This window comes from Corvus kubaryi, unplaced genomic scaffold (genome assembly GCF_017639235.1).
Source record: "Corvus kubaryi isolate FWS band 111438036 unplaced genomic scaffold, C.kubaryi_AGA036_p1.0 114, whole genome shotgun sequence".
Classification (NCBI taxonomy): domain Eukaryota; kingdom Metazoa; phylum Chordata; class Aves; order Passeriformes; family Corvidae; genus Corvus; species Corvus kubaryi.
In genome coordinates this window covers 267,296-279,275 of record NW_024580653.1, presented here as the reverse complement: position 1 = coordinate 279,275, position 11,980 = coordinate 267,296, and the positions used below count along the sequence as shown (strand labels likewise).

Below are 11,980 nucleotides of genomic sequence, written 5' to 3'. Positions count from 1 at the left end.
TTCCCAGCTCCCTCAGCCGCTCCTGGGGCTCCAGGACAGAGGACAGGTCCAAGTGCTGCACTCAGGGGCTCTTGTCCATGGTTTTAGATGAGGGATCTCACCAAAGACTGTCAGGGCCTCCAGTGGCTGCAGTGTTTGCTGGAGTTTGGTGCAGTTTCTTCCAAGTGCCAGCTAACGCTGAGAGTAAAACGGGCCTTGTTTTTGTAGTCTGTGCTGGTACAGCTTCAGTCTTGGTATAGCCTTTTCTGCTAAATTCAACCTCAATTTATTTCAAAATAAATACTTTCAGTTAGGCGAGTTACAAACAGTTCTCATCTGGGACTTTGAGGCAATTCTGTCCCCTGTCACTTTTGGCATATTCTGGTTTAATAGAGCTTAGAAGGGTAAAAAAAAATCTCATAAAAATGAAAACAATCTGTACCTGCCTAATATGATTTGGGAAATGTGAATGAATTTTTCAGAGGCATTATGGGTCTAAACCCTTTTCAGGTAGCCATGGCACTGAGAAACGGCTCCTGCTCATTCCCCATATGTTCCTTTTTTTCCTCTTGTGCTGAGAAAAAAATTAATAAAGAAAAATGAATGAACCAGCCTGGAAATGCTGTATTGTATTTCCTACTAATTTTTTTCTCAGGGAGTAATAGAGCCTCGGAGCAGGAAGGCATGATGGATTTCTCCTGGCTGCAGATAAAAACTCGGTCACATCTTGTTTTCCAAAGTTTCATCGTGGAGTGTTGCTTTTTTGGGGAACAGAACATGGCTGCTTCCTTGGCACATGGCTTTGCCAATGAGTATAGCAACCACTTTCCTTCTGGAATGCCCAATGCTGAGGCCCCAGGCCACCTCTCCTGCTGCAGAAGGAAAACCTCAACCAGAGCATGCGGACACCCAACCCACATCTCCTCCATGAGCAGCACCAGAGCCAGAGGTGGAGATGGTCCAGCTTAGCTGGAAAGAGTTGGGCTCATTTGACTGAAAAGGGAAGGGTTGAGACAAGGAGAGGGAGGAAAAAGCAGGATGGGAGAGGTGGGAAGAGGACTGGGAGTCACAGGAGCCTGGAGGTGGCAATAGAGGCAACAGAGACACACAGGGGCTGAGGCACTGAGGGGGTTAAAGACTGCTGCCTTCTCTGACTTCAGTCGCTAATTAATCCTGAAGGAGCGGGGGAGAAGCAGAGCTCCCTGCTGGGATTGATGTGCCAGGCAGAAAAACATCCCTGGTCTCTGCGGAGCAGAGTCCCCTCTCGGGACCTGCGGAGGCGGCTGAGTATTTAGGGTTGGGGCAGCAGATTGTTGCTGTGCACAAAGGGCTTTGGTGCCATCGCTCCTCTGGGCGGCCCCGCTCCCGTCCCCCATCGCCTTTGCCTGGGAGCTCTGTTCCCTGCCCCTGTGTTCTCCACAGAAGAATGAAGTTTTAGGTAGAGCACCATCAACAGAGGCAGCTGCCAGGAAGGAGGCGAAGAAGAAAATGGTCAGGACTTTCGATTCCCAGGATGTTTAAAGCCACATGGAAAAGACGGGGAATGTCCCCAGAGTGCAGGTGACCCCCAGCCCAAAGTATCTGTGAGGTTTCCAGCGTGGCCCTGACAGCCCAGCTCCAGCTGGTGACTGGTGGCCGTGCTGGGACGGGCTGGGACGGTCACAGTGTGACATCTGTCTCCACATGCAGTGGGAGCAGAGCCCAGCTCGGCTGCATCGGAGCCTCGGGGAGGAAAAGCCTGGTTCTGTTCTGGGACACTGCTCATCCCTCTGCTACCTGCAGGTCTCCATCAGCTCCGGGAATGCTTCCAAAGGCTCCTGGCAGGCCGGGGACATCAGCCTGATCTGCTCTGCAGGGCTCTTCAAGGCATCCTTTCTCCCAGGTATCGGGGAAAAATGAGCTGAGCAATGTGCAGGGTCTGCCTGAGTCCCACTCCTCTGGGGGGGAACGGGCAGCACTGGAGCACGGGCTTGTGGGGCAGGGGATGGGGGCTGTCACACACTGTGACACTGGCACGTTTTGCCCTGAAATTGGTGTTTCTTGACCAAGACGAGCACTTGGCACCTCAGTTTACACTGATGAGCAGCACGGTGCTGTCAAATGTCCTTAGAGCTCCGGGGCTGGTGACAAAGGATTCGTCTTCCCACTAACCACACTTCAGGAAGGTTTGCTGCAGACCAGCTTTCCTCTGGTCTGCTGGGCTGGACACCCTGTGGACACTGGGCAGCAGCAAGTGTGCACCTCGGGCATCTTCCTGTTCAATTTATCCAGGAGTCCAGTGTGCTCCAGCAGAACCCCACAGCAGGGACAGGACAGTTCCAGTGGAAGCTGCCAGGACATTTATTTCACAGGGGCTCTCCTGGCCCAGTGCAAGCAGCTGCCAAAGGCTGAGGCGGAGATCTGAGCTTGCAGACCCACTGTCACGCCAGTCTCTGCCACTGGCCAGGTCAGGTCGAGAGGGTTTGATGCTTTTTTTTTTCCACAGGACAGAAAGCCCTCAGCATAGGCCACAGCCAAGAAGGGTTCATGTCTCTGAACTCTACTGCCTTCTCCCACCCTCCCTATTTCCTCCTCATTGGCATCCCTGGGCTGGAGGAGGAGCAGTTCTGGATTGCCTTCCCCTTCTGCATCATGTATGGCGTCGCCCTGCTGGGGAACATCACCCTTCTCCTCATCATCAAGGCAGAGCCCAGCCTGCATGAGCCCATGTTCCTCTTCCTGGCCATGCTGGCCTTCACTGACCTGGTCCTGTCCACCTCCACACTACCCAAAATGCTCAGCATCTTCTGGCTGGGCTTCGGGGAGATTGGGTTTCCCTCCTGCCTCACTCAGATGTTCTTCATCCACACCTTCTCCACGGTGGAGTCGGGCGTGCTCTCAGCCATGGCCTTGGATCGCTTTGTGGCCATTTGCTGCCCACTGAGGCACTCCACCATCCTCTCGGGGCCCGTGGTGGTGGCTCTGGTGAGCCTGGTGCTGGTGCGGGGGGTGCTCCTGGTGAGCCCCACGTGCTTCCTGGTCCACCAGAGACGCTTCTGCCAGCACCACGTCATCGCCCACTCCTACTGCGAGCACATGGCTGTGGTGAAGCTGGCCTGCGGGGACACCAGGGCCAATGTCACTTACGGGCTCTTCGTGGCTCTCCTGGTGACAGGGACTGACCTGGTGCTGATCTCTGTGTCCTACACCATGATCCTGCGTGTGGTAGCGAGGCTGCCGTCCAGAGAGGCCCAGCTGAAAGCCTTCAGCACTTGCACGTCCCACGTCTGTGTCATCCTGGCCTTTTACACCCCTGCCCTCTTCACGGTCCTTGCCCACCGCTTTGGGCAGGGCATCCCTCCCCCCGTCCACATCGTGGTGGCCAATCTGTACCTGCTCGTGCCCCCCACACTGAACCCCATTGTGTATGGGGTGAGAACAAAAAAGCTCTGGGACAGGGTGGTCAGACTCTTCCAGCGCAAGGGAACCTGACCCAGATGGGCTCCACGCAATCATCCTAAAGGTCTTTTCCAACCTTTATGATTCTGTGTGTGACTCAGACTGTGCTCATAATTTACTGCAGCTGCAGGGAAACTGAATGAGAGATAACACCGGGACCATTCAGGGAGGAGCCTCCCTCTCTACCTGGAGTTTAAGAGATCCATTCTTGCAGAAATCACTTGATTCTCTCCTCTGTTATCACTGTCCAGGAGGTTTCACCCATTGTGTGATGAAACTTGGCATAAAAACATTCAGTCTGACTTCTATGCCACTGGGAATGCAGTGTTCACCCCTCCCAGGAGTTAAACTCCTCACTGCTAAAATCCTTCCACTATTAAAAAAAAATCCTCTCCTGACTAATTATTTTCACTGTAAGGCTGAGTAGGTCTGAAAGACCTTCCTGCAGCAGATTTCATCTTATGAAGTGTTCTGGGCTGTGTGATGGCATTTAAAAGCCCTGTAGAAGTGGCACTTGGGGATATGGGTTTGTGGTGGCCTTGGCTGTCTTATGTTTATGGCTGGACTCAATGACTTTAAAGCTCTTTTCCAACCTAAATGACTCTGTTATTCCATGGGAAGGTGCTCAGATGGGAATGGGGACCATCCTTGTAGAAGGACATGGGTAGAATTCAATTTTAAGCATTAACCTTGTTTTTGTAAAGAAGGCAAAAACTGCAACAATCCTGTGCAAATGTGCTGTGCAGACACAAAGCCTTCCCAAGAGATCAGGAATCCTCACTGCTGCAATCCTTTGGAGTGACCTGTCACGGGGAGGTCACGGGGCTGGGCTGCACACACTCCACCCTGCTCAGGTGAGACCCCTCCTGCAGAGCTGCCCCAGCCCTGGGAGGACGTGGAGCTGCTGGAGAGAGGCCAGAGGAGGCAGTGCCCACCCAGTGCCAGCCCTGCCATGGCAGGGACACCTTCCACTGTCCCAGGCTGCTCCAAGCCCCAGTGTCCAGCCTGGCCTTGGGCACTGCCAGGGATCCAGGGGCAGCCCCAGCTGCTCTGGGCACCCTGTGCCAGGGCCTGCCCACCCTGCCAGGGAACAATTCCTGTCCAATATCCCATCCAGCCCTGCCCTCTGGCACTGGGAAGCCATTCCCTGGCTCCTGGCACTCCTGGCCCTTGCCCCCAGTCCCTCTGCAGCTCTCCCCCATCTTGCACCATTGCTCTCTCCTCTTGGTGCGTTCACATCTCTCCTTGTCCCCACAGAGGGTCTCCCAGCAAAGGTTCCTCCTGCCTGAACTCCCTTGCTGAGGCAATAAACCAACACCACGTTCCCATCCTGCTTTGACACCATTCCCAGTCCTATTTAGCTGCTGGTGCCAGCCCAAGGCAACCCCACAGCAGCTCCTGCTGGACACTGGGATTCCCTCTCAGGAGCATATTTGCATCATCCCCTTTGACACTGCAGAGCAGCCAAAAAAAAAGAAGAAGAAGCACTGAGTGAGCCTGGGAGTCCTGGGGGACGTTGTGGGGAGGGATATGAAGACATTCACTGGCAGCCTGGAGGGAAGATGCTCAGGCAGCTCCTGTTTGGGCATGGATACAGAAATATCCATTTCAATATTCACATTTAAGGCAAAGTGATCTGGGCTTTTCTGGGCTGCTTTTTACATGTCAGCTCTAAATATCAGATTGCTTTGACAGTGCTGCTGTAGTTGCAGTAATGATCAGTTTTAAGGGGAGGGTGCCCATGTCATGAAGATCTTGTTGTCCTCAGACCCTTTATCTTGCTGATGAGAGCTCTACACACCATTTATCCAGCCAGGACATACCAGGGGTGACACAAACTGCCTTTGGCAGTGCCAGATGTGCCGTGATGGGATCGATGGGTCCTGACAACCAACTGAGATTCTTCTTCCTGCAGAGCAGGGACCTGCACCCAGGTGAGGGGCCAGAAACCTGTAAGGAAGGACAATTCTTGCCCATGTTTCAGCTTGGCCAGGTGAGTAAGCTGGACTGAAATCTCCTCTTCCCAGCATGCTGAAGTAGTTCCTGGGCAGCACAGGGAGCTCTCCCCTCCAGGAGAGGGTGATGTGGTTATTGTTGACTTCATTCATGCTGGAAAACAGCACCCGAGTTTGTACATACAGGCATATCCAAGTCCAACATCTGCCACCCTTGGGCTGGCAGATGTTCACAGTGCTGCTTTTTGGCATCCACAAGCTGCTGGGTGCTTGGCAAAACATTGCTGCACTGGCCGGGTTCTCAGCTGTGCTCAGCTCTGAGATGCAGAAACTGCCTGGCACAAAGGCACTTCTCTCAGGCCTCTGCTGCCAAGGTTATTTTTAGAGAAGGAAAAGATCATCAAGCCTGAGATTTATTCACAGAAAGAAGGAAAGTAGAGGTGCAAATGATTTAAGATAATAATAATAATAGTGACAAAAACAGATCTAAAATGAGGATGGGGCTCCCAGCCAGCAGAGATGTGCTCTGCAGCACCCGCACAGAAGGGAGTCAGGAATCTCCTCCACAAAGCACTGAATCCATGCTCAGATCTCCAGGTGAAGGGGTCACCTGGCAATGTCAGAGCCCAGGTCCTGGTGATGCCTTGTCCTGGTCTTAAAATCAAGAGTGAGACACGGTTAGAAGGGGAAAAGGGATTTTACCTTGGTATCTCTTTTAAGGATCCTTAGGTGCACTACGTGCAGTTTGAATGCACCTCCATGCGCACCGCAATGCCCACCCCAAAAGATCTGGTGTAGCATTATAGGTCTTACTAATTACTAATCTATCAAAAATTCCCCAAGGAGAGGCTCGAATGAGCCCCCGCTCCCCAAGAAACCTTCCCCTGGATGGTTCTATCTTAGTTTACAAAATGTGTTCTGGAGAGGACCTTGGGGTCTGGGGCACACTGACCCCTAACTACGAAGCTTCTAAAATGTTTAATCTCCCAGCTTAACGAACAAGGCCAAGAATGTAGGCAAAAAGCACTAAGAATAGAGGAGCTGTAAAAAGGTATAAAAGAAAAGGCAAAAAATCATCATGGCATCACTGGTACACACATGGGACTCCTCCTCTGGCGCTGCTACCGGGCCTGGAAAAGCCAGAGCAAGGACCAGTGAGCTCCCTCCCAGCTCCCAAGCCCAGAGGCCTGAGGAAAGTGCCTTTGTGCAGAATTACACCCAAAGCAGGGTCAGGGTCTCTCGAAATGAGCGGCCTTCATGTGTGCTGGGTGTTTAAGCTGCTGTCAGCCAGGAGATCTATTCCAGCCAGAGCCTGGAGCAGTGGCTCAGGTCACCCTAAAGCAGGGAGCTTGGGCTGGTTTTATAGAACCACAGAACAGTTTGACTTAGAAAGGACAGGGACACCTCCCAACAGACCAGGTGGCTCCAAGCCCCGTCCAACCTGGCCTTGGACACTTCCAGGGATGGGTGCTCTGGATTTCACCCCAGAATACCCTGTCTTCTCCCCACACCTCCCTCTGCTTTGATTTCCATGTATTTGAATGGGATTGCTTTGGCATGAGGTTAGAAAACAGAGTCAAAGCAGTGCCGTGCCCTGAAAAGAGACCAAAATTACTGCTGGCAGTGCTGGGTGCAGCCAAGGCCGGCGCCTTCCTCACTGTGCAGCATCCACCCCCCAGCAGGGGCTAGGAACAGCCAAAATAAATCCCGGTGTCTTCTTTTCCTTACATAAAGCTGTCACTGCTGAGAACAACCCCGGCAGCCTAAAGGGGCACATCAACACCCAAGGGGTATTTGCTGAGAATACACAGAAAAATAACAAAATGCACCTTGAACGTTCCTGGTCAGACCAAGCACTGACTGCTCCTCAGTGCTTGACCTGATTGGATTTCGCTGATGTGACCCAAAAACCAGACACCGTCTTCCTCAGGCTGAGACCCTTCCGAGGGTTTTGGGGCTAACACTGGGTTTGACAAATTTTTGTGAGGTTTCCCACATCAACAGATGTGTTACACACACCCACCACCACCCAACAAGAGTGGTAAGAGGGCAAGAGTGGGACTGGCTTGTGTAGGACTCATGATCCCAGCGATGAGCTGTCACAGCCTGCTGTCACCAGGTCTCGGGGGGGCTCTGGGTGTGTAGGGGCTGTACAGAGCTTGCTGCAGCAGAAGGAAGCACATCTTCTATGTGGAAGTGGGGTTTTAGCAGCCCTATAAAACCACAGAGGACAGTCGTTATCAGTCCAGTGCCTGCCCTGCTGTCCTGGGCGAGCTCTGGGAGTTCCCTGTGCCCTCCATGCACTCACTGGTGACAACGCAGAGCAAAACGAGTCCTACAGCAATCCCAGTTTCCTCCATTCCCCCTACAAAGTGATTTCATTAGAAACATTTAGCCATGGGATTTGGGACATCCATGACTGTGGGGATGCCTCCAGCTGGAGCCACTGTCCCACAGAACCTGTCCCTGCCCATGGCAGGGGGGTGGAACAAGAGGAGCTTTAAGGTCCCTCCCAACCCAAACCATTCCATGATTCTACCGGCCCTCCTGTCCCCCACCTGCACCCTTTGCTCTCTCTTATCACACCCTTCAGTGGAAGGAAAAGGGGAAAGGCTGCAGTTGTCTCCCTGCTTTGTGTCTGTGCAGCACCTGGCACTGTGGAACTGTGCTCCCAGGAGCTACAGAAACAGCAGCAATTACCAGAAGTTACCTGTCACCCACGCTGGCCCCCGAGGGCACAGGTCACTCCTACAGGTCTAAGGCACTGGCAAATCCAGAACCTTTTGTTTCCCTCCATTTCCGAGTTTATTCACTGTTCCAGTTGCCGCTGCCATTGCTGTAACCCCAGCGGCTCCCAGTACCAGGCACTTCAGTCGATATTTATTAGGAAAATACACAGCAACTATAATTCTTATCAGGAATGTTGTTGTTGCAGCTACGGCTGTGAGGAAAATTAGGCAACACGTGCGCAAATCCAGCGCTCGTCTCTCCTACAGAACTGTCAGCCCAGGGCTTCCCACCCAGCCCACAGACTCCTCAGGGAAATGCTGTGCTCTGTGGAGCACAAATCGTAACAGAAAAGAGATGCTTCAAGGGCTCAAGCTTTGAAGGCAGAACGGTGCCCTAGGGGTTGTGAGGAAAAAATTAAAAACAAGTTATAAAATGCCCCTCAAGCTGATACTAATGAGTTCCTGACTTGCCCACTGCTCTTTTTAGGGGCTGATGTGGGAGAAGTTAAATTTTTGCAGCCCCCAGCATTCAAGGAATTCACACTCAATCTGTCTATGTAAACAGGGAACTTGGCATTGTTTAATTGAGGACTAAACTCATCAGCATGCCATGAGAAATGGAATTGGTGTATTTTCAACTGCCCCACATCTCAGACAAAGCTCCAGACATCTGCGCCTCCGCTCTTCACTTCAGCAGCTCAATAATTAGCCTGGTAAGTTAAATTAGCAGGCAGCTTTCCAGGGTGCTCTATGGCCCTCAACGTGAAAATCCAGATTTAAGTGTTTGAATCTGGGTGTGCCAACTCGGACGTGCACCGCATCCTCATCCTCTGCAACATCCCGCAAAAACAAGTGGATGGATTGATTCACTCTGTGCATCACCCACTGTTCTGGTCTTGGTAAAAATGGGTAAAAAGCGGGACAAGTCACATCCTCCCACCTTGGGGCTGCCCCAGAGGGTGGACATCCTGCCTCCATGCCCATCCATGAAGCTCTTCACCTGGACTGCTGCACGGCGAGACACGGGCAGGAATATTCCTCACCTGCTCCTCCCATGGCCCTTTTGTTGTGTCCCTGTGGGACACAGCAGCGCTGAGTGTGGGCAGGGACAGGGTGAATTCCCACAGCCCAGGCACTGCTGTGCTGAGTGGGAGCAGCGGCTGCTCCGTGCCCAAGGATGCCAAGCTCCTGCCCGATGGAAGAGCCTGTGGACAGCACAAGCGCTGCAGGGCTGTGCGTCCCAGCACCACCTGCCAGGCTCTCAGTGAGTCCAGAGGAGCTGGGTCACCACCTCCAGTCATGTTCAGCACGGCTGACCAGGTGGGATCATCGCAGGTTGTACTCCATCATCTTGGAGGGCTTTTCCAACTTCAGTGATTCTGGGACTCTGGTCAGTCTTTCAGTGCAAAAGCCTCACCCTGCCTTCTCCATGGGCTTGACAAGATTCAAGTTTTCCCATGGCAAAACTTTGGGGAGAGAGGGCTGGGAAAGGGCTGAGGAGAAAGAGGAGCAGGGTGATCTGTCTGCACAGCAGCCATCACCTGAGCTGGGCAAGGAGAGATTGAGGGGGACGTGGTGAAAACGCTGCCAACCAAGTCAAACAGCAGAAGGGTCTGGTCTCTGAGGTCACTCTGTGCCAGGCAGTCAGAACTCCTGCACTTCAGGTGAGACTTTGGGGTAGGAAAGAGAAACTCAGCAGCAGCTCAGAAATGTGATTCCTGCACGTGTCTGGTTCTCTGCTGCAGAGAATTTGGGCTCGAAGGGCACTGACAGAGGGGGGAGGAGGCAAGGGGGAGGAACAAAGGAAAGATGAGGCAGATCAGCTCTGACAAGTCCCTCTGGGGTTTTCCAACCTTCCTTTCTCCAAAGTCACCAAGGGATCAAACACCTTTTAACATCCACATGCTATTTCTGAGGGGCTTTGCAGCACTGCTGCAGTTGCCATGACATCAGATCATGGCAGTGACACAGGAAAAAGTTGTGATCCTGTTCCCAGCCAGCCCTTGCACAAGGGGCCCATGGAAGAGAGCCAGGAAGGCTGGTCCCATCCCTCCAGTCTCACCTGTTGCTTTGGCCATATGGATTAAACCCATCCTAGGAAATCTGCAAGGATCCCTTTGTGCCACAGGCAGAGAGATTTTCTGTCTAAATATCCCTGTGACGCAACACACAGCATCACAAACTGCCTGAACCAGTCACTGCAGGAGCACGGATCCTTCGGGCAAGTTGGGAATTTCCGCTCTGGTTCCTGGAGAAAACAACATCTTTATTTACCTCTCAAAAGCGATGAAGCATCTTCTAAGCATCAGAGCAAGGACACTGTCAGTCCCCCTCCTTCCAGCAGTGTCAAACACAGCAGACACGTCCCAGGGGCAGCTGATGTGGTGATTGCATTCCAACCCCACCAGCTCGGGCTCCTGAAATGCTCCGTGATGCTGACACTCCTGACAGAATTCCCTCGAGAGGTGTAAAATCGTGCCTATAAATACACGATAAATAACCCTGGCAGGGGCAGCACAGAGCTGCCTAAAGAGTATTTTTGGCTTGTGCTGAGAAGTGAACTGAGGACTTTTTCTGCTCCTGCAATGTTGATAAGTGTGGGAATAAGGGATAAGCAGCAGATAAAAATAATTACACCGGATAGTCTCCTGGTTCCCCTGCTCCTGACTAACATTTGAATAAGAATTTCTTAAAAGGTGCTGGGAGTTGGAATCAGCACAGATTTGGTTCAGGTGTGGTTTAGACAAGATGGAAAACTCCTGAGTCCCTCTGAATTGCATCATGCAGCTCTGGAATGGTGGGAAGTTCACCCCAGCAGGATGATTGATTGTTCTCTTCTCTCACAGCATCACAAAACTTTGATGAATGAGCTGCACATGGTGCTGCTTGGGAAACAAAGGAAGGGAATGTCCACAACAACAGCAGAGAGTAATGACTGAGCAGATTTCAGGAGAGGAGGATTGCTCTTCGGCAAAATGGGTAGGAAAAGGCATTGGGAAATAGTGTTAAATTATAGAAATCACAGTCGTGATCTGTGCTTGTGATTCCTCAGCCGCTGGGAGATGGCACCTCTCCTCCTGGAGACCACCATGAAAATCTCAGACTGCTTTGGGTGGGGAAAGGACCTCAAAGCCCATCCAGTGCCACCCCTGCCATGGCAGGGACACCTCCCACTGTCCCAGGCTGCTCCCAGCCCCAATGTCCAGCCTGGCCTTGGACACTGCCAGGGATCCAGGGGCAGCCCCAGCTGCTCTGGGCACCCTGTGCCAGGGCCTGCCCACCCTCCCAGGGAACAATTCCTGCCCAATCTCCCATCCAGCCCTGCCCTCTGACACTGGGAAGCCATTCCCTGGCTCCTGGCCCTCCAGCCCTTGTCCCCAGTCCCTCTCCAACATCTTCTGAACCTCCCAGGGGTCTGAGTTCAGACTTTGTCCTGGATCAGGTGCTCTCACAGGAGACGGTGCATCCCCGGGCTAGGGATGGGCACAGCAGGTACCAGTTCCCTGAGGGCAGCAGCACCTTGATTAGGGAATTCTGTGCTCTGGATACGGCTGGCTTCACCTTAGCCCCATTACTGCAGAGCTGGGAGAACAGATTTGGGCAACGCTCTCAGGCGTGTGGTGGGATTTTGGGGTCGTTCTGTGCAGGGCCAGCAGTTGGACTCGATGATTCTTGTGGGTCCATCCCGCTCAGGATATTCTGTGATTCCAGGATTCTCTTTGCAGCCCCCCCCATTCCCACGGCCCTCCCGGCTGCAACGATCGCACATCAGAGAGCACTGCGGAGTTAGGGAATATCTGTCTGCCCAACCCCGGAGTTAGGGAATCTCCGTGTGCCCAGCCCCGGAGTTAGGGAATCTCCGTGTGCCCAGCCCCGGAG

At 52.8% G+C, this 11,980-nt stretch overlaps 1 protein-coding gene across 1 annotated transcript; it reads left to right on the top strand.

Moving 5' to 3' along the window:
- The first annotated feature begins 2,244 nt into the window (after positions 1-2,244).
- On the top strand, positions 2,245-3,931 carry LOC121660876 (olfactory receptor 52R1-like). The gene has a single exon (XM_042020503.1). It carries the CDS (start codon positions 2,506-2,508, stop codon positions 3,448-3,450), a length of 945 nt encoding a protein of 314 aa, XP_041876437.1. The 5' UTR covers positions 2,245-2,505; the 3' UTR covers positions 3,451-3,931.
- The last annotated feature ends 8,049 nt before the right edge of the window (positions 3,932-11,980 follow it).

Coding starts and splice junctions, on each gene's coding strand:
- LOC121660876 (XM_042020503.1), top strand. CDS start 2,506: ATGTCTCTGAACTCTACTGCCTTCTCCCACCCTCCCTATTTCCTCCTC.